Source organism: Camellia sinensis, chromosome 11 (genome assembly GCF_055761805.1).
Source record: "Camellia sinensis isolate YWXY chromosome 11, ASM5576180v1, whole genome shotgun sequence".
NCBI lineage: Eukaryota > Viridiplantae > Streptophyta > Magnoliopsida > Ericales > Theaceae > Camellia > Camellia sinensis.
The window spans coordinates 145455213-145481605 of record NC_138971.1 but is presented as its reverse complement, the minus strand read 5'-3'; the positions used below and the strand labels follow the sequence as shown (position 1 = coordinate 145481605).

The 26393-nt window shown below is 36.4% G+C and overlaps 1 protein-coding gene across 1 annotated transcript; it reads right to left on the bottom strand.

Annotated features, from left to right (window-relative positions):
* Window positions 1-14869: 14869 nt before the first annotated feature.
* Window positions 14870-25183, bottom strand: LOC145802741 (uncharacterized). Its single transcript, XM_082895505.1, has 4 exons — window positions 24957-25183; window positions 16595-16706; window positions 15879-16302; window positions 14870-15615 (listed from the first exon to the last, which is right to left on the bottom strand). The coding sequence occupies exons 1-4, from the start codon at window positions 25181-25183 to the stop codon at window positions 14870-14872; spliced, it is 1509 nt and encodes a 502-aa protein (XP_082751631.1).
* Between the last annotated feature and the right edge of the window lie 1210 nt (window positions 25184-26393).

The window sequence follows — 26393 nt, the reverse complement described above, 5'->3', positions numbered from 1 at the left end:
TCATCGATTGCGAGTTTTAAGCCCACTTGAGAGTGGCAAATCACCATGTTTTCTAAGCCCACTTGAGGGTGGCAAAAATCTGCATTTTAGCCTACTTGCGAGTAGCAAACTGCTTTAAAAAACAAACATGAGATATTTTGTTCCAACTTAGACGATCCAGTCTATACTTGTATGTTGTGCGCATCACGTAGCAATTCTAGGCTAATAAACCGAAATAAGAGCACATATGTTTTCAAAAACAAGATATCATGTTTAGTAGTGGCCGATCTTTGATCGGGCGAGCGGGGGTGCTCATTGCATGACCTTCCCCAATCGTACCCAAGTTCCCGAGCCGAGGCAACTTTGGTGATGTCGGACACGTGGCCTTAGGCATGAGTCAGGGTTTCCTAAATCCCCCCAAAATAAAATATTTAGGTAGCGACTCTATATCTGGCAAAGCAGTCTATGTTTGACACTTCTTTCTAAAAATCAGTTTTTCAAAACGATTTGCCGGATTTGGACTCTTTGGTGATTTATCAATCTCGCATTGCACTTTGCAAGATCAGATTAAGAACCGTGACATTGAGTCCGAGCTGTAGTGACCCCAATGAACAAAACGAGATTTTTCCGGGACATTCGGGCGCATCTACAGTACCCAAGTTTCCGAGTCGATGCAACTTTGGTGATGACGGACACGTGGCCTTTGGCACGAGTCAGGGTTTCCTAAATTTTCTTAAAATAAAAAATATTTAGGTGGCGACTCTGTATCTAGCAAAACAGTCCAATTTTAGCATTATTTGATTTAAAATCGATTTTCCAAAACGATGTGCCAGATTTAGACTATTTGGTGTTTATTAGTTTCACATTGCACTTGTAAGATTAGATTTAGAACCGCAAGAGTTCGAACTGTGAGGCCCTTTCTTTTCAAACCTTCCGAAACGGGGCGTGAAAAAGGCGAGCCACAGTCCCCGGATTATGACATGTATGTATGGGCTGCCAGATTGTTCTTAAGAGACAAGCGTCATGAGTGCTTCATGACACTTCCTAGGGATGAAGTTCAGCTAAGGTTTTTGAAATTGGAGATTGAGATGGAGAAGACCACCACAGGTTATCGTGGCTAATATTATTTCTAGATATATGACAGACTTATTATTAATTATGGACTTTTATTATTATTTAAGGTTTATATAAGACCTTTATTAGGACTTGTAACGCCCCGAAAATTGTAATATCATATATTTACATCAACCAACATTCATTATGAGAGAGGATGTGATTCTTCAACCTTTACATCATTAATCATTAAGGTTTATACAAAAATAATTCCACATGCGAATTATACATTCAATGACATCAAACACATGAATTTATAGCATGTAGAACATCAAATCCAAAAATAAATAAAATGCCCTCAAGGGCTTACACATTCCAAGGCTTAAGCCCAGTTACACAAAAATGATCTCTCAGACCCAAACAGTTATAGCTCTTGGCTAACAAAAATATACTACAACAAAAATAAGAGCCGTATGCTCCAACGCATACGTCCATGCCCTAACTTGGCGGGATCACCACGTGCTTTCCTGCACCAAAATCCCATAGGGTGAGCATAAAGCCCAGTAGGAAATTCTTAACAGAGTATATACATTTTATACAAGTCCAAAGGAATGAAATGCATGTGCCATGTTATGCTCTTTTGAAAGAAATTCACATTTCCTCATCTTTAAAAAAAAAATCATGCTCAATGATATCTTGACATTTCCAACAAATTCAAAATTTATCAATTTAACTCAAGGGGCAGTAAATACGACTCAGGTAATCCCTAGGTTGGTGTCTACAAGTAGGCATAACTAGTACTACCAAAACCCCAATTTACAGGTTGCTAACCGGAAGAGAAATGATACCTCCTCCGCGCGTGTTTTCAATCTTTCACCCCGGACACTCAGGCTAACTTAATCAATTTCATCTACACCTCCTATCCGGACTTACCAACGTATTTACCCCAAAGCAATTCCATAAAAAGTTTATTCATAGACTTTCTTTTCTCAATGCAAAGTTTCCAAACTCAGTCCAAAATGTGCAATAGCCAATTGAATAAATATGTGATGCAATAATTATCAATGCCATATAACATCTCTTCATTTTCAAATATCTCAACAATGATTCCATGACAATCACAGTTCCCAATTCTCCTTTCAATGCTATTTCACAAGATAGCCACATATTCAACTAATTCTATCAATTAACAACAACATTTCCATACTTTGTACTTTTCTCAACAATTTAGTCATTTCAAGACTATATTAACATCTTTGAACAACAACCTCCCAAAATCATCACTTCTCATATTTCATGAAACTCATCATTTACATATATATAAACAAGAAATTTTTCCCATATTTTATTCATTTTGGCACACAAAATAATATAACAACAATGTCAACCAAGTGTCTTCAACATTCTTCTAAAAACCCCAATTTCTAATTTTTTCTCACCACACTACACACACAAACCTTTTGAAAGGATTTCTTTAAAAACTTTTCTCCTCAATCAATGTAATTCAAAACTCTCAAGAAAATTATTTCAAGGGACGCAAGGAGCAAATCTCGTCCCAAGCTACCCACATTGTTGAGCCAGCCATTAAGTTTTAACATTAACAAGAGAATTTCGAAAATGAACAAAAAATCTTGCAAAAATATATATATAACTCTAAGAAAGTCTCTACCTCAAGTTTGGAGAAGAAAATTGTCACGACCCAACCCCAGAGGCTTAGGGTTGGAATTGCAACTTACTAACTTATTCTATTCGTAGCAAATTAAACTGCGTAAGCAGAAATAAAAATAATTAAATAGGAAATTACTCCATTTTACTATTTTAATAAGAGAAAATATATTTATAGGGCTTTTATTATTGTATTATTCAGTGATCGGCCCCGAGTAGAAACAAAAGGGAGCAAAAATATATAGAAAAAAAAAAGACAAAATAGTGGTTCCACATCAATCCTTGTGCAGGTTCCATTACGTGAGGTTATGGGTTTCCCCTATATCTCGTCACCTAAAATGGTAACAGGTATAAGCACACAGCAGAGTGAGAAATATTATGCCAAAAGTATAGGAAATACAAAATAACCATGGATAGTTAGTTAAGCCAAAACATTTACATAACTCAATTTGGTAAATAAATCATTTAAGTGACAGAAACTGAAATACAAAAATTATGTAAATAAATAACCATAACCATGGTACAGAACGGAATAGAACAGAGGTCACAGAAATGACAATCAGAACAGAGGTCAGTGGATTTATGACAAACAGAGGACCACGAAGTGGCCAAACAGAGGCCAATGGTTATTTAAGTCTCCCAAGGCATGGGACTCCCGTGGTGGTACTTACAAAACATAATTATTTATAAGGTCACAATCAAATATATACTAAAATTTAAGCAAACATATCCATGGGTTTCATTTTAAACAAATAGAGTTCAGAGAATAACCCACGTAATTGAAATATTATTATAATTTATAAACATAACTTATGTAAAATAAATTATGGTAAGTCAAAACGTAAGTAAAATATATTATGGTGACTCAAGGTATAATATAACTCACCTTAAGATTGAGTCTTACTATTTCCTTTCTATTTTTGTTAACTTCTTACGGCTGCACCCTCGCTTCCTCTCTTTTTCTTTTTTTCTTTTTTTTTTCGTTTTTCTTTTCCCTCCGTCCTAATCGTTTCACAGCCCCACTCCACCTTTATATATACACACAGCCTGGTGATGATATAATGATCCTATTTGGATGACTCATCTTCTCCTAGGTCTTGAGAACCCAAATGACTGATATTCATTTGTCCAACAGTACACGTTCATTATTATTGAGATTAAGAAATCAAATATAATCAGATATTATCATTAATTCAAAGATTTACTATATCATACTATTATTATTATTAGTCTGATATCACTTCTACATATTTTTTTTATTACATTTATTATATTTATTTATTTAACCTATTTATTTATTTACTATCTTTAACTTTAATTTGGCCTAACTGGTATTATAATTCCATATTTTTGTTAATTTGGCCCCAAACAATAATCCCTAATTAATCCCATATTTGATAACCCAGTGCCAAATTAGATTCTGTATTTATTATTATTTATTTAATAATATATTATCACATACACCTACAATTATATATAACTATAAATATTTATGTGGTATTTAATTAAACGTTCAAGGTGTCATAAAAAGAGATGAAACCCCCAAAATCAACGGTGCCAAAACCCAATTTCCACCATACACAATGTAATCCTTAGAGAGTTTTCCAACATTAATCAAGGAACAAGGGTCAAAATGTTTATGGATTTGGAGAAATCAAAGATCCAGTGAGGTTTGATGTAGGAAATGTAGAGAGATGGAGGAGAAAAGGGTTTTTAAACAGAGAGAGATGTATAAAATGATATACATTCAGCCCAAAAAAAGAAGAAAAGCATAATTTTTGGACACAGACTGTCCTGCACGTGCGGAGCGTGCCTCCCTCACGTGCGGCACCAATCCCCGCACATGCGGCGCTCCCAAACCGCACCTCTACTCGCACCTGCATATAATGCAGTGAGCGACCCAGAATTTCCCCTGTTTTCCGCACGTGCTGCCTTATCTCCAGCTCGTACGACCCCATCCCGCACGTGCTGCCCAAGGCCCCACACGTGCGGCTCTGCCCCTTCCAGCCAGGAAACTCTATTGCTCAACATGAGCCACTCTGGACCCAACCTCGCACCTTCTGAAACAAGTGAAACTCAAGATAGAAACAATCAAGAACAAGAATTTTGAGAAACAGATTTCAAAACCAACAAACCCAACATAACTTAAGGAGGAATGGGGCGGCTTTGCATACCCGGTCATCACAAGACTTATTGTTAATAATGTTGGACTTTTACTTGAGGCTTGGAACAGATATTTGTAAGACTTACTTATTTGAATGGTTGAGTAGTAGGTGGCATTTATTTGAATGGTTGTGCTGGAAGTTGCATTTTTTAGTAGGTGGCTTTCATTGTTAGTTGAATGGTTGAGTAGTAGGTGGCATTTATTTGAATGGTTGTGCTGGAAGTGTGATGCTTTAAGTATATATATATATGTAGATGTGTTGGCCTCAGGTGAAGTTCAACTTCGGTGTTTCATCTCTCTTCAAGCAGCTCTTTTGCTGAGACAATAGTTGTGTTTTCAACAATTTTGGCCCCCGGGTATTTTGGTAAACAAATCTCATTGTGTTTTCAATAATTAGTTGTGTTTTTAATAAATGTTATTGTGGGTTTTCCTCATTTTTGTACTAGTAAAAAAGAAGCCTTTAAATGAGTTGGTATTTTGGAGATGAGTAATAATGGTGACGATGAATGAAATGATGATCATGATGATGAAGATGCTGAAGATGAAGGTAACACATCGCAAACCCAACAAAATAATATGCTTTTAACAACGGTGGCAACAGTTGTAGTGACATATGCGACAAATTATTTGATAAAAGAACCATGTAGGACATCTTTTCTAACAGGGTGGCAGCGGATGGTAGAATTACAAGAAGGGAATCGGACCAGAACATTTTAAAATTTTCAAATGGAAAGAGAGGTATTTTATCAATTGAGTGATTTGGTACAATCCAACTATGGCTTTCAAACTGGACAAAAAGTTGGGATTCAGGAGCAGGTTGCAATATTTCTGTATATTGTTGGCGATGACATTTGAAACAGAAATGTCCAAGAAAGATTTCAACATTTCGGAGAGACAATTTCAAAATACTTCAAGAAAGTGTTAAAAAGCTATTAAAATGATGTCTATTGATTGGGTAAGGCCTCAACCGAGAAATGGTGTGCATCCATACATTAAAAGTAACCGTAGATACTATTCTCATTTCAAGGTAATAATTAACTACAAGTGCAACTTGGGTGTTACATATAATTAATGTTGTTAAGATATTTCTAATAATGAATAAATATATTTTTATTCAAAATTTAGTAATATGATTGTATTGGAGCAATTGACGGAACGCACATCAAAGCTAGGAATGTAAAAATGTCTCGAAGCCCGCTCGCGGCCCGGGGTGGACCGGACCCGTTTAGGCCTTGGCCATTATTTTGAAGCCTGGCCCATTGCCCGACCCATTGGCCCGCTTAAAGCCCACTCAAGGCCTGCCCCGCCCAATACCCAGTGTCTTTTTTAGTAGAAAATAATAAAATTTTGATAGAAAAAATTAAAAAAAAAAATAGTGAAGCCCGCCCAAGCCCGAGGGCAGGCCAGGCCCACTGACCTGGCCCGGCCAAGGCCCGAATACCCTTGGGCTTGGGCATGGGCATGGGCATAATTTTTTGGCCCATGGCCCGGCCCTACCCGAATTTTTGCAGGAGCCCACGAAGCCCGACATAGTCCGGCCCGGGCTTGGGCCAGGCAAGGCCAAGCCAGATTTACACCCCTAATTAAAGCATATATATCTCCAGATAAGCAACCTCATTTAATAGGTAGAAAAGGGCATGCGACTCAACACATAATGGCCGCATATGACTTTGATACGTGTTTCATATTTTGCTTGTCAAGATGGGAAAGAAGTGCACACAATACTCAAATCTTCTTAGATACAATTAAGAATCCTAGTTATAATTTTTCAAAATCACAAGGAGGTAACTGTTTTATATTTGATTGCTACAGTAGATGCACCACACCCACATCTTCATGTTTATTTTTATATTTATAGTTGCTTACTTTAATTTCATTTTGAAATTTTAAAATAGATAAGTTTTACTTGGTGGATGCTGGGTAATCCAAACATGAAAGGATATCTTGCACCTTACAAAGGAGAGAGATACCATCTAGCTGAATTTGAACATGGTCAACCCCCCTCAAAATGCACAAGAAAAATTCAACCAAGCACATTCATCAGTTAGAAGTGTAATAGAAATAACGTTTGGAGTTTGGAAAGCAAGATGGCCGATGATAAAGGATATCCCACCAAACTACAAGTGGCCGACCCAAGTCAAACTTGTTTGTGTAATAATGGCAATTCATAATTTCATCTGACAAAGTGAGTTCTACGATATTGCATTTGACTCTTATGATAAATTCACGGATTATGTGCCTAATGATGAGAAAGGATCAAGGTCTCAAGAAGCACGCCATGGAAATCATGTTGAAAGTGATAACAAAGAGATGAAAATAAGGAGACATAATATTTGTATGTCAATTTGCAGACGAAATTAGGAATTATCTAATATGTAGAAAGTTTTATTTTTATTATCTTAATAGTAATTTATTGTATTTTATTGCAATGACATTTTGTTGTTTCCTTGTGAACTCAATATTAAAAAAATAAATAAAAAATGAGGTAATGTAAAAATGTACCAATATAGGTACTAATTATATTAACTTCCATTAATGAAGTAACTTTTTCAAAATTTAAAGTAAAGAAAATGACAAAATTATAATTTTTATGTTTATAAGGGCAAAAATAACAATTATACAGTAAAAAGTTATTTTACAGCTTATTTACCAAACACTACTCTGCTACTTAAATCCATAATTTTACAGCTGCACCAAACAGGTTACCAACTTATGTTTACAACTATAAGTTATAATCTATAATTGCTTTTCCACAGCTCTACCAAACGGGCCAATATCAACTTAACATCCTTAATTTAAAAAAAGTTCCAAGTTACAGCAAATTTAGAATATATTACCATATACAACCCACATGGATAGACCAAAACAAAATATACTGCTAGGACAAAACAAAAGCCGGTACATAACAGACAATTCCAGCACCCAAGCAGAAACCACAATAACCACTAGCCCTGGACGCCATCACAGTAGAGGCATCAGAACAGAGTAGCTTGAAGTGGAAACCTTGACTACAAAAACCAGTCTTAACCAGCCCAACACAGCAGCAACATATAAACAGATTGCAGCAGCAGATCAAACCAATGTAGCAAAAAGCAATAGTAGCTCAAACCAATGCATAACTGAGTAGAGGCATCATCTTTGAATTTTGAAATGGACAAAATCTTGTTTCTAATAACCTGTTTATTACAATTTGTCTAACTATTATAAATTTTGGGTATCATCCCCACAAATACAACATAAAAGAGCAAGTCTACATATCCATGATTTCCATGCAAAGTTAGGCACCGTGAAAGTGCATCCACGATAATACCTAAGCTATAATATTTATGCATCACATAATATATTACCGAAGTCATGTGGCAAACAAAAAAACCATCATAAAATAGATGCCAGATTCAAATATGACCTTCCAATAGCAAAGAAATTTAAGGAGTATTCTCTCTTATCAGAAATTTAAGCTGTGGACATTGAGGAAGGTCTAACAACATCAATTTCAAGCCCCTAAGTAGAGTCCAAGAAAGGTACATGCTTACGTTTTACTTAAGTTTTGCAAAATTTAATGGGCTCACCCACACCCACACCCCCACCTGAAATTTACATAATAATTTTCAAAAGTAAAATAAAATTGAAGGGAAAAAAATGAATTGCAAACACAAGGACAAAAAAGAAACCAAAAAGAAAAAAGTCATGAAAAAAGGGAAAGAAAAATAAGAAGAGAAAAGAAACAAGAAAGGAAGAAACAAAGAACAAACTTACATAGGAATAGTAAAAGGGGGGTTTGATAGAATTGGGTTGTTTTAAGCTATTCAATAGGTTAGTGTTGTAGAATAGGTAAGAGTCAATACCTTTGAAACCTTTGCTGGGACCTCATATTGCTAAATATGCTTATAACTCTTTTTTACTCAAGCAAATGCCCTGACAATTACCCAAATCATTGATTGATTGAATTTTCCATCTAAATATCTATGAAGATGAAAATCCTACTTCAAACATAAGTTGCTGATAATAACTATACCTTCTAGTTGCTGAAAATTCTTTAACTTCAATTGCATCAAGAAGTTATTCTTATTCTTGGTTTTAAATCTAAAGAAAATTACAGCAGTTGACAGAAAAGAATTTGACCAGGAGGTGAATTGAGCTAGATTTTTCATGACATCTGTTGAGATTAATCATTTTGAGATTAAAATTAAATAAATAAAAAGACACTTTACATTGGCATAGTGGGTATATTCAAACATACATAGAAATCCATGCACTGGCAGATATCCACATGAAGAAAATACTGAATAATTATTTCAAGTCAAGTAATTTGTAGCAATAATGCAAAATAAGATAATTACATCAAAGAAAAGAAAAAAGATAATTTGGATGTCCTAAACTCAGACTTGAAAGATATGTAAACTGTTTATGACCAACCAAACTCCCGAATTACCTCAATCATTTGCCCAATAAGATAATTAAATCCAAGAAAAGAAAAAAGATAATTAAGATGTCCTAAACTCTTTTGAAAGATATGTAAACTGCTTATGACCAACCAAACTTCCTAATTACCTCAATCATCTGTCCTCTAAATAAGTTTTCTCACTTATCTGAAACTCTTTCCTACATCATATCTAACCAATGATTAAGGGGGGAGAGAGAGAAAGAGAGAGAGTGTAAAAATAATTACAATGTCAGTTTGTACACAAGATAGAGGATATTTGCACCTATCTCCAATATACATACGAGGTGCAGCACATGGACGTTTGAAAAGAACTGAAATACAAGTTTAAATGCAGAAGTATATTGTGTCATCCTATGACATTGTGAGGGGCATTACTGTCACGCCCCAAAATTCGGACAATTAAATATTAAATTATGACTAAACCCCAATCAATATTTCATCATCAAAATCGTAGGGGTGAAACAAAATCTAAACGTTTTCGTCTCCATAAGGTTTAAGTAAATTTCCATGCTCAAAAGATTACAAGGGATAAAAAAAACTAACAAAATGCCAACCAAACCATCCATCATAATTTCATAACTATCCAATACCTCCAACATTAAAGTAACAATAAATAGTCAAAACAACTTAAATAATGTAAAGTTACAAACCATGCCAAATTATCAAAATACTAAGGTTATAAAAAAAATAATAAATACATAAACTAATATTAACCTTAAGCTCAACAAAGCAAAAGACGTCCAAACTACATGTCCTACAATCATAGTTATTTCTCGTCACCACTGTAGCCCCAACTAATATTGCAAAGGAAGCTCAGCTGCGCTCAAATAAAACGCACCCAAGATGCCAAGAGACAAAGCGGGTTAGTATACAAGTATACTGGCATGAGTACAAATATTTGACACCCACGTGTCCACCGGACACAAACAAAAATACATTTAATTCTTGTTACGACACAAGACAAGTAGTTCCATTCTCATCGAGACGAATAGGTAGTTTCCCGAGATAGGGTGGCATTTAGTTTCTTACCCATACACAACGAAATATAAATTGAGTATAAAATAAAAGAAATAAAAATAAAAATATGGTAGGTCAGCCCTGCATAAAAAGTTAGTAAGACCCACCATTTTGTAAAAAATAAAGTTAGTATAATTTAATCATAAGTAACTTGCTTAAGAAGTATAAAAATGCACCGTTTCATACTTAAATAATTCGAATTGACCAAAACTCAAAAAACAAAAGTTGTAAAAAATCAATTTCCTAAAAGACAAAGCAAACAAATTTAGTAGAAATTGAACAGGTTGAGAGAAAAATTTGATAGAAGAACCTAGACGGAATTCAGCCGAAAAATTTGAAAACGAAAAGAAACTGCCCTAAGATGATTTTTTTCAGAAAAGTTCAAAACACGAAAAGTGTTCAGAATGATGTTTTACTTCAATTTTTGCAAAACCAATAAAAATGAGCTCGTTTCGTGGGTTAAAATAGCATCTAAAATCTGCATTGCTAAAATGAACAAAAGTTATTGTAACCAAAATCATCCAATTACAAGTTTTAATCAATCTTTTTAGTAAAAAATTAAAACACAAAAGTTGTCTAAAATTACGTATACACGCCTCTACCAAAATTTTCTAATTTAATGAGGTCACTTATTATTATTTTTAAATGTACAAATCAATATAATTCAAACTATACCAATAAATTCATATTTAATTCTTTGTACCTTAACTCCACCACTTCGGCCCTTCACTTCTGGCCTACACATAGATCCCATGTGCCTCCCATATACGTAACACTGCTCCGAAGCCAAACTTGCACGGGGATATCGTCCCGAGTTTGACCCACACTTCTCGGATTGTTAGCATATACGTACGCTCGTAAATCAAAGCACTCGTCTACTCTTGAGAACGAGGCAAAAATATATATATATATACACAATTTGTCATCTACTCGTGAGAACAAACATAACAATGCCAAGCCTAAGGCATTCAAATAAATCTCAAAATCCTCACCTATTTTTTATACACTATTTCTCACCAACACTCAAATAAAATAACAATCCATGGAGTCATGATGGAGTGTAAGGAATTTATCTATGGGTTTCCAATTTATTTTAATTTCATATCTCCATGAGTGTGATTACAACCATAATATAAATACATATAAAAACCCTAAAGCTAGCATACACAACTAATCAAAATAAGTAAAATCAATCCATCATCTTCATGTAAATACAATATCAAATCAATATCAAATAAATAAAAACAACAAATTAAACATAAATAAAGGGAAGTGGGTTATGCACTCACAATTATTTTTTTGAAGATCAAAGAAATATTTGAAGAACCAATGGTGCCACCAAAACAAAACCCTAACTTTTTTTTTTCTTTGCTCTGCCTTACCACTCTCTCCAAGTCATCTCTCTCTTTTCTCTTGGCTTGCATTCTATCTCTGGTTTTGGATGAATCTCTCTCTCTCTCTCGATAGCTGCACCCCACAAAGCCTTCTCTTTTCTTTTTTTTCTTTCTTTTTTTATTTCTTTCGTGTCCCTTTAATCTTAGTGAGCCTCTAATGCTACAACCTAATTGACATTATATAATATTATATTTTATTTTATTAAACAACTACAACATATATAAATATACTATATATTTTATCAATATATAAAACACTTTTTTATATATATAAATATTCAGATTAATTATATATAATTAACTATCACATTAAATTAATTCAATACCACATTAAATTCTCATGTAACCACATAGTTAATGAAGTCCAAAAATAAAATAAGGTAATAATAATAATAAATAATGACTTAAGAAAATTAGGGTCGTTAAAATATACACACCTCAAAAGAATCTTGTCCCGAGATTCGATAGGAAAAAGTACTAAATAAAAAGCTCCGGGTGCATACGCCGAACGTTCTCTTCTAAATCCCAAATGATATCGTTCTCATCCTCGCTTCTTTGCACTTTCACCAAGTTCACTTTCTTACACCGCAATTGCTTTACATCCCGGTCTAGAATAGTAACCGATCACACCACATATGTTAGATCGTCACTAATCTCCAATACTTCTGGTGATACTACTTGAGAAGGGTCTTGCACACACTTCAGCAATAAAGATACATAGAACACGTTGTGGATTATAGCTAAAACAGGTGGTAGGGCTAATTTGTAAGCCACATTACCAATCTTCTCAGTGATCTCGTATGGTCTCACAAATCTAGGTGCCTATTTTCCCTTCTTTCCGAATCGCATGATACCCTTCATTGACGAGACCTTTAAAAACACCAAATCTCCAACATTTAACTCAACCCTCTTATGTTTTCCATCAGCGTCACTCTTTTAATGACTCTGTGCAATCTTAATACGTTCCTGAATAATAATCACCTTCTTTATGGTTTCTCTCACCAACTCTGGCCCTAACAACTGTGCATCTCCTACCTCTATCCAACAAGTAGATGATCGACATGACCTTCCATATAAAGCCTCAAAAGGTGTCATCCCGATACTTGAGTGATAGCTATTATTATAAGCAAACTTCACCAATGACAAGTGTTCTTTCCAACTACCACCAAGATCGAGGACACAAGCTCTTAACATATCCTCAAAGATCTGATTTACCCGCTCAGTTTGCCCATCTGTTTGAGGATGATAAGCCGTGCTCAGGTCTAACCTAGCACCCAAAGCATGCTGAAAACTCTGCCAAAACTCTGCCACAAACAATGGATCACAATCCGAAACTATAAAAACTGGTGCGCCATGGAATCGCACCACCTCCCAAATATATAGCCTAACCAGTTTATCCGCAGTTCGGTGAACACTGATAGGAATAAAATGAGTAGACTTGGTGAATCTATCCATTATCACCCAAATAGATTCATTGCCTCGCTTAGACCGCACCAATCCATCCACGAAGTCCATAGAGATGTACTTCCATTTCCAAGTAGGGATCTCGAGAGGTTGCAAAAGTCCAAACGGTCGTTGGTGTTCTGCCTGTTGGCACACATAACATTAAGAAACATACTCTCTCACGTCCTTCTTCATACCTTCCTACCAAAATGTCTTCTTTAGGTCATGATACATCTTAGTCCCACCAGGGTGAATGGCAAATCGGGACCTGTGGGTATCATCAATAATCTCTTTCCTGAATTCAACAATGCTAGATACACACAACCTGCCCCTATCACAATCCCCCATCCAAGTCCACAGACCAATTAGTAGTACAATCATCGATCAAATTCACTACAAGGTCATCGAGCTTGTTGACGAGAAACCCATCTAAATATTATATCTAGCAAACTTTACCTAGTAACGTCGGCTGCACGATCAAACTACAAATGTATGCCCTCTCGACACTCTCTATTGGTTGAACCTCATGTATCAAAACGAACTCCAAGGACTTCTATTCCTAAATCATCAAATGAGCTATAATCCCATGTTGTCGACTAAGTTCATCAGCGACCACATTTCCTTTCCCCGAGTGGTAAAGGATCTCGAAATCATAACTATTGATGAATTTAACCCACCTTTGTTGCCTCATGTTCAACTCTTTTTGAGAAAAAAAGATATTTAAGACTATTATGATCTGTATATAAAGCGCTCCCCAAACAAGTAGTGTTACCGCACTTTCAACACAAAAACAACTGCTGCCAACTCTAAGTCATGAGTAGGGTATCGCCTCTCATGAGGTTTTAACTGTCGAGAAGCGTAAGATACAACCTTCTGATGTTGCATCAGCACACATCCCAACCCAGTTCCACTTGCATCAGTAAACACTACTAACTTTTTCCCTTGTATTGGTATAGTTAACACTGGTGCTGTAGTCAAACGCTGCTTTAACTCTTGGAAAGCTCTCTCACAATCATCTATCCATAAGAACTTTACATTCTTACGGGTCAACTTGGTCATGGGTACTGCAATAGTGGAAAACTTCTCTATAAATCTTCCGTAATAACTAGCTAGTCCTAAGAAACTCCTCACCTCTGAAGGATTTGTAGGCTGCTTCCATTCTTTGACCGCAACAACTTTCTCAAGATCTACCATTATCCCCTGATTGGACATAACATGTCCCAAAAACCGAACTTCTTTCTCTTAAAAGTATCACTTACTGAACTTAGCGTATAACTGTTGCTCTCTCAAAGTCTGTAATACAACTTTCAAGTGTTCTCTGTGTTCTTCCTCATTCTTAGAATATACCAGGATATCATCTATGAAAATAATCATAAACTTATCTAGATACGATTGAAAAATTCTATTCATCAAGTCCATGAAATAAGCAGGAGCATTAGTTAAACCAAAAGGCATTACAGGAAACTCGTACAACCCATACCGAGTCCGAAAAGTAGTAAGCGATATACTTTTCTCTGATACACCCATCTGATGGTAACACATTCTGAGATCAAACTGAGAGAGCATGGCTGCCCTTTTCAACTGATCAAACAAGTCATCAATTCTAGGTAGCGGATACTTATTCTTGATAGTTGCCTTGTTCAGCTCTCTGTAATCTATACACATGCGGAGAGTGCCATTTTTTTTGGAGACAAAGATCACGGGTGCTCCCTAAGGGGAGTTACTTGAACGAATGAACCCTTTCTGAAGCATCTCTTCCAGCTGCTTCTTCATCTTCACAAGCTCTTTAGGCTTCATTTTGTATGCCGCTTTAGAAATCGGTGCAGTTCCCGGCACTAGGTCAATGCAAAATTCTACTACCCGCCGAGGTGGAGGTCCAAGTATTTCCTGAAATACATCCTCAAACTCACGTATCACATCTACCTCACTAATATCCTGCTTAGGGATTTTTACCGAGCACAGAAAACTCGTCATCACTGACGTTTCTCCATCACTAGAAATGTGGGTAAGCCGTGGCATAACGGGAATATCTATATTTACCGTCCTTCCAGTACAATCTAGAGTCACAAAGTGTTTTCGTAGCGAATCCATACCCAAAATAATTACAAACCCCTCAAACCCTAAAACAATTAGGTCCGCATACAAGACTCTACCTGCAAAGTCAATCTCAAAATCTTTACACATCTCATAAAGAGTAATTGCCCCTCCTAAAGGGGTCTCAACACGAATAGGTCTAGATAAGGAGGTAGTTACAAGATGTTTTCTTTCTACAAACTGCCTAGATATGAAAGAATGTAAGGCACCAGTATCAAAAAGTACTCTAATGGGTTCTTGAAAAAGATTAAAAGTACCTTTCACTTTGTCATTTCCTGGCGTCATTGCAAATGCCCTGGCTGGAGCTGCCTGACCTTGTCGCGCCTGTTGTCTCTGAGGCAATCTTTGACTACATGTCCCAACTGCTAACACCCAAAACACTTCCTATTGATCGGTTGAAGTACTACTGCTCTGATAGGTGGGGATCCCTCCAACTGAGGTACGTGAAGACGATAACCCAACTATGACACTTGTTACCATTGTTCTTGATAACCCTGGGGACGCAGACCACCTTGTCTCTGATAGTAGTGCCCTTGGGGTTGGAAATTGCCTTGAGGCCTGAAATTACCCTGAGGTCTGAAATTTCCCTGACTACTCTGTTGTTGTGACCTTTGAAACTACTAACCCCTAAGCCTTTGATCATAGGGTCGGTATCTATTTCCATCACGCTGCTGGAAGTGACTCCCTCTAGAAGTCTCTCCGACCTTGGTTTTCCTTTCTTTAAACTGTTTCTCTTTTTCCTCATACTTCAGTACCAAGTCAAGAACTCTGTCAAACGGTTCAGCATTAAAGAGAATAAGGGACTTAGACAGGTAATAATTTAATCCTTTAATAAACTTCTCATTCTTCTTCTCTTGTGTGTCAACCAAGTAAGGGGTATAACGAGACAACTCATTTAACTTGGTGACATACTCGATCACTGTTCTACCCTCTTGGGCCAGCTTCGAAAATTCATCACTCAATTGAGATCGAATAGTAGCAAGAACAAACTTCCAGTCAAAACGGGTCTTAAAATCTACCCAAGTCAAAGTGGTCAAATCTAGACCCTCCTTTCACGAGTTCCACCAAAATAGGACTGTTACACCAAAATAGGGTTGTTCCCTCAAGTTGATGTGTAGCCAACTCCTGTTTTTGAACCTCAGTGAGCTGCATACGACCAAACACCATCTCACATTTCTGAACTCAAGCGTCAGCTGCAATGGGTCCTCTATCTTCAGAGAATTTTTTACCTCTCAATTAACCAAAGTCTTTGTTTCTCTTCGCAAAGAGATCTCCCTGCTAGCCTTGATTATTATTCTGAACAACCTAAAGTAACTGAGCCATCATCTCCCCCACATTAACCTGCACCGTATTGGTTGCCCCAGTGGCAACCGCTGCGTTAGCAGTTGTTTCTTCCCCTGTGCCATTGGGCTCAGCACTTCTCAAATTATACCTTCCACTCATCACCTTCAAGCTAAACACACAAAAAGAATTTGTTCATAAATACTTAGAATAAATTCAACCACCAACCTAAACCAACTAACCCATGTTTCCACAATCCGAGGATCACCTAAACTCTCACAAGTTTAGGATAACCTAGAGCTCTGATACCAAACTGTCAGGCCCAAAATTTGGATAATTAACTATTAAATTAGGAATAAACCCCAATCAATATTTCATTATCCAAATCCTAGGGGTGAAACAAAATATAAACTTTCTCGTCTCCATAAGGTTTAAGTGAAGTTCCATACTCAAAAGATTACAAGGGATAAAAAAACTAACAAAACGCCAACCAAATCATCCACCATAATTTCATAACTATCCAATACCTCTAACATTAAAGTAATAATAAATTGTCAAAACAACTTAAATAATGTAGAGTTACAAACCATGCCAAATTATCAAAATACTAATGTCATAAAAAAAAATAAATACATAATCTAATATTAACCCTGAGCTCAAGAAAACAAAAGAAGTCTAAACGACATGTCCTACAATTGTAGTTATTTCTCGTTACCACCGTAACCCCAACTAATCCTGCAAAGGAAGCTCGGTTGCGCTCAAATAGAACGCATCCGAGATGCCAAGAGATAAAACGGGTCAGTATACAAGTATACTGGCATGAGTACAAATATTTGACACCCACGTGTCCACCAGACACAAACAAAAATACATTTAATTCTTGTTATGGGACAAGACAAGTAGTTCCATTCGCACCGAGATGAATGGGTAGTTTCTCGAAATACGGTGGCATTTAGTTTCTTACCCGTACACAACGAAATATAAATTGAGTATAAAATAAACAAAATAAAAATATGGTGGGTCAGCCTTGCATAAAAAGTTAGTAAGACCCACCATTCTGTAAAAAATAAAGTTAGTATAATTTAATCATAAGTAACTTGCTTAAGAAGTATAAAAATGCACCGTTCCATGCTTAAATAATTCGAATTGACCAAAACTTAAAGAAGAAAAGTTGTACAAAATCAAATTTCCTAAAAGGCAAAGTAAACAAATTTAGTAGATACTGAACAGGTTGAGAGAAAAACTTGATAAAAGAACCTAAACAGAATTCAATCGAAAAATCTAAAGCTAAAAACGAAAAGAAACTGCCTTAAGATGATTTTTTTTTGAAAAAATTCAAAACTCGAAAAGTGTTCAGAATAATGTTGTACTTTAGTTTACGTAAAACCAATAAAAATCTGCTCATTTCGTAGGTTAAAACAGTATCTAAAATCTACATTACTAAAATGAACAAAAGCTATTGTAACCAAAATCATCCGATTATAAGTTCTAATCAATCTTTTTAGTAAAAAGTTAAAACACAAAAGTTGTCTAGAATTACGTATACATGCCTCTACCAAAATTTTGGAATTTAACGAGGTTGCTTACTAATTTTTTAAGATGTACAAATCAATACAATTCAAACTATACCAATAAGTTCATATTTAATTCTTTGTACCTTAACTCCACCACTTCGGCCCTTCACTTCTAGCCTACACATATATCCCATGTGCCTCCCGTATACCTAACACCACTCCGAAGCCAAACTTGCACGGGGATATCGTTCTGAGTTTGACCTACACTCCCCGGATGGTTAGCATATACGTATGTGCGTAAATCAAAACACTCGTCTACTCTTCAGAACGATGCAGAAATATATATATATATATATATACACAATTTGTCATCTACTCTTGAGAACAAACATAACAATGTCAAGCCTAAGGCATTTAAATAAATCTCAAAATCCTCACCTTTTTTTTATACACTCTTTCTCACCAACACTCAAATAAAACAACAATCCATGGAGTCATGGTGGAATGTAAGGAATTTATCTATGGGTGCCCAATTTATTTTAATTTCATATCTCCATGAGTGTGATTACAACCATAATATAAATACTTATAAAAACCCTAAAGCTGGCATACACAACTAATCAAAATAAGTAAAATCAATCCATCATCTTCATGTAAATACAATATCAAACCAACATCAAATAAATAAAAGTAAATAAATAAAAACAACGAATTAAACGTAAATCAAGGGAAGTGGGTTATGCATTCACAATTATTTTTTTGAAGATCAAAGAAATATTTGAAGAACTAATGGTGTCACCAAAACAAAACCCTAACCTTTTTTCTTTTTTTTTTTCTCTCGTCTACCTTACCACTCTCTCTCCAAGCCAGCTCTCTCTTTTCTCTTGGCTTGCACTCTATCTCTGGTTTTGGATGAATCTCTCTCTTCCTCTCTCTCGACATCCGCACCCCACAAAGCCTTCTCTTTTCTATTTTTTTTTATTTTTTTATTTCTTACGTGGCTGATGCCCCTATCTCCCTTTAATCGTAGTGAGCCTCTAATGCTATAACCTAGTTGACATTATATAATATTATATTTTATTTTATTAAACAACTACAACATATATAAATATACTATATATTTTATCAATATATAAAACGCTTTTTATATATATAAAATATATAAATATATAAATATTCAAATTAATTATATATAATTAACTATCACATAGTTAATGAAGTCCAAAAATAAAATAAGGTAATAATAATAATAATAAATAATAACTTAAGAAAATTAAGATCGCTACAATTATACAGCAACAAAAGCAACAATAGAGCTGCCCTTGTAACATATGTGATAAATAATGCATTACAAAGAGGGGAAAATAAAAGAAAACAAAACACAAATGATCGCTCTTCTATTCCATAATAACATAAATGGCCAAAACAGAACATCATTTCTACTTCATCTCTTTCATTTATTTTTTTGTTTTCACAACATATCCCACCCATAGAAGAAGAATAATAAGAAGAAGAAAATAATGATGAAGAACAAATTTGAATAGAGAAGAGTTAGTGTGGGATATGTTATCAATAAAATCTTCTAATCAAAAATAAAAATCTGAACAAATTGATGACTTGATTCAAGAAAATGTTTCAACTTGCTTCAAACCCAAAAAAGATGGATCAAATCACAGATGATAAACCCAAAAATAATGAAAAAAAAAAAGAAACCAATTTACAAATCATAAACCACAGAAAATGTCACGACCCAACCCCAGGGCCTTAGAGTTGGAATCGCAACTTACTAACTTATTTTATTTGTAGCAAATTAAACTGCGCAAGCGGAAATAAAAATAAATAAACATAAATTTTACTTCATTTTACTATTTAAGAAAAAGAAAATACATCTATAGGGCTCTAGTTTTTTTATTAATCAGTGACTGGTCCTGAGTAGCACAAAAAGGGAGCAAAAATAACAAAAAAGAAAGATAAAAAAAAATGGTTCAATAGCAATCCATGTGCGGGTTCCATTTTGTGAGATTATGAGTTTCCCCTACATCTCGTCACCTGAAAGGACAACAGCTATAAGCACACAGCAGAGTGAGAAATATTATGCCAAGAGTATAGAGAATACAAAATAACCATAGATAGTTAGTTAAGTCAAACCATTTACATAACTCAATTTGGTAAATAAATTATTTAAGTGGCAGAAACTGAAATACCGAAATTATGTAAATAAATAACCATAATCACGGTACAGAACAGAACAGAGGTCACTGAAGTGATAATCAGAACAGAGGTCGATGAATCCATGACAAAAAGAGGACCGTGAAGTGGCCAAACAGAGGGTTATTTAAGTCCCCCAAGGCGTGTGACTCCCGTGATGGTACTTACAAAACATAATTGTTTATAAGGTTATAGTCAAATATTCTTTAAAATATAAACAAACATATCCATGGGTTTTATTTTAACAAATAGGGTTCATAAATTAAACCACGTACCTGAAATGTTTATATAATTTATAATAATTTATAAAACATAACTTGTATAAAATAGGTTATGATAAGTTAAAACATACATAAAATACATTATGATAACTCAAGGTATAATATGACTCACCTTACTATTGACCCTTAACCTTACTCCACTATCACAACTTTTTTTACTATAAGCTCCTTACTCCAGTATTCACGTATCTCTCTCTCGTTTTTCTTTCTTTCTTTCGTTTTTCCTTCCTTCATTCACAAACACTCTTACTTCTTTTATACTACTAACTGAGCCTTGGTTGGGTGACACGTAACCTCTCTATGGAGGGCCATTATTATGCTAATAGATTTGAATTTAAATTATAGATTTGAATCAGAGATTTGAATCTTTTAGAATAAGTATAGATACCTCTTAAATACATATACTTGGGCCATTGTTAAGGCATTGTTTGGGCCGATATTACTAAGAATTTGCTGGGCCAAATAATAGATTACTAATTTTCTTTTCTTTTTATTTATTTATTTATTTGTTTTGGTGTTTAATTTTCCAGTGTTCCTAATATAAATTAAATTACACCTTATCATTTATCATCGTAAAATGAATTATTTTATTTTACTTTACAGATTATTATTATTACTCTTGTTATCAATATTATTATTTATTTACTATTTTTAACTCTAATTTGATTCAACTAGTATTATAATTCCATAAATGTGTTAATTTGGTCTCAAATAATAATCCCTAATTAATCCCATATTGATAACCCAACGCCAAATTGGATTTCTATATTTATTTATTTATTTAATAATATATCATCACATACAACCATAATTATATTTAACTATAAATATTTATGTAGTATTTAATTAAACGTTCAGGATGTCACAGAAAAACAGGGGAAATTTTGGGGTAGAGAAACTCACAGATCAAATCCCATTCACAAATACAAAAAAACATTCCAAATAAATTGATAGCTTGCTTAACAAAAAAAAAAAAATGTACCGATGCAGCAGATGCTCAGCTAAATTTGAAGATCGAAAATCTAAAGATAAGAGAGAGCTTTACTGTTGTACTTGAGCTTCTATTCAGATCGCAAATCTGAAGAAGAGAGAGCTTCGCTTTGCCTCTCCTTCCTGCTACTGCTTCCGTTTCTGCTTCTGCTTCCAAGAATGAGCTAGGGCAACGATGGGTAAACAAGTAAATCACTCTCCTAATACCAACGGACTAATTTTCAATACCAAGTGTTGGGACAGATTGTGAATCCCAATATGCAAGGCCCATCTTAAGTCATTCGGCTTACAAATCCCTTCCCCAAATTTGTAAACAAACATAACATTAAATAAATCTCACCTCTATTCTAATTTCATTCCTCCCTCTATATCCCGAAACAAACGACGCCATAACCAATTGTTCCTTACTCAACCCCGTTATAAATTGGGTTGACAAGAAGTTGTCTACTCTACTCATTTGGATCTAGATGGGTCTTCTCTCTCCGTGCACACATGGGATTGACAACAATTGGCCTACCGTAGTTTCGAAAAAAGAAAAAAGAAAAAGGAAAAAAAAAAAAGAAAGGCCTACTGAGTTTGGAATCCAACTTGAAAAAATCATGGGCTTGTTTGGTTTGTTTTTGGGAGAGTTTTTTTTGAAAAAAATTTGGAAGAGTTGTTTTAGAATTTTTTTTGGTTTGTTTGGTTATATATTTTGAAAGTAATTTTGGAGTTTGGGAGTTTGGGATGATTTGATATTTGTTGTAATTGAGGAGATGTGTGTGAGAGAAAAAGTGATTGAGAAGGAGAGATGAGAGAGAAAAAGTGATTGATTGATGTATAAGAGAGAGGAAGTGATTTTGGAAATTTTTTGAGAAAAATCTCAAACCAAACAATTTTTTGGAAATTTTTTTCTAAAACTCGTCTCTAAAACTCAAACCAAACATATAAAAAAAAAATTAATAAAATTTATTTAAATTGTGTTAAATAAAAAAGTTGAAAAATAAAATAGATACCAGTGGTAAGTGTACGAGCACGAAATAATTCTTCTCATATGATCCTGTTGATCAAGTTTGCACTCCTCTAAACGTCATCGCTTTATTTCCTGAAAACACAAACGTGAGCTAGCCGGCGGGTGTGTGCCGGAAACCCCTCTGATGCCTAAGTCAGCAACTAGACAATAGACAATAAGTTCTGTGTATTCTAGAGTAAGAAATGGGATACCTGTACATAGGTCTGGTCATTAGCTTTTATAGACTCTGCTTGGCACATTCCTAGTAGGATTCCAACTCTCCCTATGAGAGTCCTCCTAGGAATCACACACCCTACTCACTACCAACCAAGTGAGATGGTTTGTACAATCCCAGTAGGACTCTAACTCTTCTTAGCAGAGTCCTCCTAGGAGTCACACTTCTACTCATTACCAACCAAGTGAGATGGTTTTACATAATCCTAGTAGGACTCTACTCTCCTTAGCAGAGTCCTCCTAGGAGTCTCATCACTGCAAGCCAAGTGAGATGGCTGAATCCTTTACCTCGGTTATACATTTCTGATTAAACTGCCTTATCTCGGTCCCCTGCCAATTACCTCCTTTATATAAGCTACTGCAACCACACCGCGCTAAGTTACCTCGGTTACAAACTTAGGTAATGATATAGATAGCTCCCGGCTGAGCTATACCAAGACCGGCCGAGCTATACCAAGCCCGACATCCTCTCTTACCAATACCTCGACTAACCACCAGGCCCACTTATTTAGGTAGCTCGGTCCAAAGTATCTCTGCCCAGCTTTCATACAATATGGGACCGAGCTACTCGAAGTCCATACCTCAGCTCCGTGCACGACATGGACGAGCTGTGATGACCATGCTACAGATTGGCACCCTGCCGAGCTACACCTAGCTCGGCCCATCGCCTTGCCATCATCTCGGTTAGAAGGTAGATAAGTCTCAATCCCAGTAACACATCCAACCGTCCTGGTACCTACCTCGGCCCATTACGGGGTCCAACTCCCAAAGAAGACTCTTCCTAGCTCGGCCCAATTTGTTTACAAATTACCCTCTCAATTGCCCATTAATTTCATCTGCGTAGCATGATTGAGATTATTTTTCCTCCAGCCGAGCTAAGAACACCTCATTCTGCCGAGCTAAAAAGTTTGTTCGGTTTCACAGCTTGTTCAGTCCCAACAAGTCTCGTCAGTTGCTCAGCACGTCTTTCCACTAATTTGGTGCGACGTCATTCCCAAGATACATGGCGTGTCCGTATTACCTTTGTTCTCCTGTTACCACTGTCATGCCAAAAATTTGAATAGCCTTGCTTTTTTGCCTTCAACGTAGATATCCTTCGAGTTTGCAATCGTATGGCGAGTCATTCTTTCTGTGTCTCGTCGAGCAGACTAACTCGGTTTATACTAACCCTGCCAACCTGCTTTGGCCGAGATAACCATCTCGGTCCAGGAAAAAATTTGTTGGTCAAACCTGCCAACCTGTTTTGGCCGAGGTAATCATCATCCCAGCCAAAGAGTTCAAAAATTTGTTGATCAAACCTGCCAACCTGCTTTGGCCAAGGTAACTATCATCCCGGTCAAAGAGTTCAAAAGTTTGTTGGTCAAACTTGCCAACCTGCTTTGGCCGAGGTAACCATCATCCCGGCGAAAGAGTTCCAAAAATTTTGTTGGTTATACCTGCCAACCTGCTTTGGCCAAGGTAACCATCATCCCGGCCAAAGAGTTCAAAAATTTGTTGGTCAAACCTGCCAACTTCCTACAGCCTAGATCCTTATCTTGGCTTAGGAGAAGTGTTGGTTTTTTCAGCCAACCTCTTCAGCCCAGATCCTAATCCTAGCTGAAGAGAGCTCAAAGTTGGTTATTCCGGCCAACTCTGAGCGAAGTGTTTGGTTTTTCCAACCAAACGTCCTGTAGCCTGGATCCTTATCCTCGGCTTAGGAGAAGTGTTGGTTTTTCCAGTCAACCTCTTCAGTCCAGATCCTAATCCTAGCTGAAGAGAGCTCAAAGTTGGTTATTCTGGCCAATTCTGAGCGAAGTGTTTGGTTTTTCTAGCCAAACGTCCTGTAGCCTGGATCCTTATCCTTAGCTTAGGAGAAGTGTTGGTTTTTCCAGCCAACCTCTTTTGTTGCCCCCCAGTTGGGCAAAGACTTTTCAAAAAGAGTTGGTCAAACCTGCCAACCCACTTTGCCCCTAGTTGGGCAAAGATTTTTGCGCGGTCAAGCCTCCTTGTCAACCGTGTTAACTCTGGCCAAAAAGCTTTTTGTCCGGTATCACTGTTGCGCCAAACTCTGCCTTGGTGTGCGCCCTATCTTCCTCTACCCGGATGTGTTGGTGCACTCTCTCCATTAGGGCTTCCATAGTAAGGGGCGACATCATTGTCATTGAATCCCTCAACTCTGTTCACGATATTCTGCTTCAGTCAATTTTACACCATTAAATAGATACTGCTCGTCTTCTATATCATCTCTGAGCTCCTTCAGTTTCTTCAAATACTCTTGCCTTGAAACTTTCCTTATAGCTCCAATGCCATATTTCTCCAAAGCATTAGATCTCTGAACAGCTTCTTCTTCCTCCTTCTGTGTTAATTTTGGCTCAGCTAGCTTCCTTGTTGCTGCTGCATCCCGCTCTTTGGTCACGCAATTGTTCTTCCTCCGACTCAGAACCATCATCATTATCCTGAGAAGTCCATCTTTTAACTCGTCTTTCTTCTTCACTGCTCTTCTTTTTCTTCGAATCTTTCTTCTCTGTCTTCATCTTTTTCAACTTTCTCTGCTTCGAATCCTCCTCTTCTGTCTCTGACTTCTTTTTTCTCCCTGTTGCCTTTTATCTGGCTCTTCATAGACTCTATGTCAGTCGTCATTCTTCTTATTACTTCGTCTTGTTCCCTTACGCGATCTTTGAAAACCTGAGGATCCATCTTCTGCCTCTGTCTATCAGGGCTTTGAGAGCGGTGTGGACTTGAGCCCTGTCTTTCTCTTGCTTCTCTCCGCGGATTCCTTCGCTGGGAATCTACTTCGCGCCTCCCACCCCCTTCTGGTGTTTGCCCATTAATAGCAGATTGCAGCAAGTCTTCATTGTGCGCCATTGCTTTCAACTAGAGAGGAAAACTTGATCAAGAGGTTTTGCTCTTTATGAAATTCCCACAGACGGCGCCAATTGTACGAGCACGAAATAATTCTTCTCTTATGATCCTGTTGATCAAGTTTGCACTCCTCCAAACGTCATCACTTTACTTCCTGAAAACACAAACGTGAGCTAGCCGGCGGGTGTGTGCCGGAACCCCTCCGATGCCTAAGTCAGCAACTAGATAATAGACAATAAGCTCTGTGTATTCTAGAGTAAGAATTGGGATACCTGTACATAGGTCTGGTCATGAGCTTTTATAAACTCTACTTGGCACATTCCTAGTAGGATTCCAACTCTTCCTATGAGAGTCCTCCTAGGAATCACACACCCTACTCACTACCAACCAAGTAGGACTCTAACTCTTCTTAGCAGAGTCCTCCTAGGAGTCACACTTCTACTCACTACCAACCAAGTGAGATGGTTTTGCATAATCCTAGTAGGACTCTACTCTCCTTAGCAGAGTCCTCCTAGGAGTCTCATCACTGCAAGCTAAGTGAGATGGTTGAATCCTTTACCTCGGTTATACATTTCTGACTGAACTGTCTTATCTCGGTCCCCTGCCAATTACCTCCTTTATATAAGCCGCTGCAACCCCACTGCGCTAAGTTACCTTGGTCAGACACTTAGGTAATGATGTAGATGGCGCCCGGCCGAGCTATACCAAGACCGGCTGAGCTATACCAAGCCCGACATCCTCTTTCACCAATACCTCGACTAACCACCAGGCCCACTTATTTAGGTAGCTCGGTCCAAAGT